At 36.8% G+C, this 1486-nt stretch overlaps 1 protein-coding gene across 1 annotated transcript in view; it reads right to left on the minus strand.

Annotated features, from left to right (window-relative positions):
* Positions 1-1055, minus strand: part of LOC116339150 (extensin-1-like) — a 2100-nt gene extending 1045 nt beyond the window's left edge. The window contains exons 1-4 of the mRNA XM_031764851.1: positions 914-1055; positions 586-675; positions 397-475; positions 17-259 (exon numbers count right to left, since the gene is read on the minus strand). Of these exons, the coding sequence (XP_031620711.1) occupies positions 17-259; positions 397-475; positions 586-675; positions 914-916 (415 nt within the window). The 5' untranslated portion in view covers positions 917-1055. The remainder of the gene's footprint in view (positions 1-16; positions 260-396; positions 476-585; positions 676-913) is intronic.
* Positions 1056-1486: the final 431 nt, after the last annotated feature.

The following is a 1486-nucleotide window of genomic DNA, read 5'->3' on the forward strand; positions in this document are numbered from 1 at the left end:
GCGGGTGCTGAGTAAACTGGGGCGGGTTGATGATGTTCAACTGGGGCGGGTGCTGAGTAAACTGGGGCGGTTTGATGGTGTTCAACTGGGGCGGTTTGATGGTGTTCAACTGGGGCAGGTTGGTGGTGAGCAACTGGAGCTGGCAAATAGGTTGAAGCTGGCATTTGAACAGCTACTGGAGCTTCGTGATGTGATTCGACGTGGTGTGGTGCTTGTGGAGCAGGCACATTAACAGCGTGATGGGAAGATTCGACGTGAACTGTGTGTTTTTTTGTGTGTGGATAGTAATAAAGGGGTGCAAAAATGGTAATGGGTGCATAAGATTTTGTGCATTGATTCAAAACTAATAAGAGTGCATCTAATAGTTTACTGAACGGATTAATTCCGTTTTCTTACCTGGAGCTGGTCCTTGGTGGCTTGAAGCTGAAGATGGTGGCAAATATTCGTTATTTGGTTGTGGTGGACTCACAGGGCTCTGCAAACATTTTATTAAAGTCAATAAATATATAATATTTATAACATTAACGTTAATATTCACTTTCGACTGATTCCAAATTACAATAAAATGAAAGGAAAATCACTTACGCCATGTGATGCTGGTGGCGGTGGAAGGTACATCAAGTGTGAAACATCAGCGCTTACAGCAGCGACCAAAGCAAGGACAAACAAGTATTTCTAAAATGAAAATAAAAACGAACAATTTGAATTTTAACTACAAACAAACACTTTCACTTAGCACTTATCGATTATAATATAAAATTCCATGATATTCAAGTAATCCAATGTGCAAAATAATTATTATTTAGGCACTTAACAAAACAATTTTTAATCGATCAAAATTGATGATCACTTGATAATCGTGTCTGTCTAATTTTTATTTAGAATGAGTTAAATGACTCTGATTGCTGCTCACCATTTTTAAAGTGTTTTTTAAATTTATCTGTGGCTTTAAACCGAATATATCTTTACCAACGCTAGGAAGGCTTGTGAATGATTTGTTAGCCGAATCACAATGTCTTTTATACCAAAAATTTGTTGGCCGAAACTGACCACAAGCAATGATAAAACCGGTCATTTGCCTTTTTTCCCTTTCATCCATGTTTGGCCTGCGAACATCGTTTGAACCAAAACAAATTAGTGTTTCATCATCCAGTCTTTGTAGTTTTTTTTTCTTCTCTCTATCCTAAGAGCTTAACAGTGAGACACGAGATGATGATTATGACGCAGTTCGTCAGCAGTGCTTCATTATTAATTAATATCTATGTATATGCGTGTGTTATGTTTGAGTTCGTTCGCTGTTGATAACTTAAAAAAAGATAAATAACATCATCTTACAATAGCATTTTTATGAGGCGACGTTGGCCATTTTTTTCTACGATACTTACATCTTAAGAATAATGATCAGAATCGTGTTCTATTCAATATGGTCATTTAAGCGACAATATTACTAGTGATCATTTAGTGATATGGGATAATTTTTCATGCT

The sequence above is a fragment of the Contarinia nasturtii genome, unplaced genomic scaffold, assembly GCF_009176525.2.
Source record: "Contarinia nasturtii isolate CC-2019 unplaced genomic scaffold, AAFC_CNas_1.1 Cnas_scaffold_493, whole genome shotgun sequence".
NCBI classification, from domain to species: domain Eukaryota; kingdom Metazoa; phylum Arthropoda; class Insecta; order Diptera; family Cecidomyiidae; genus Contarinia; species Contarinia nasturtii.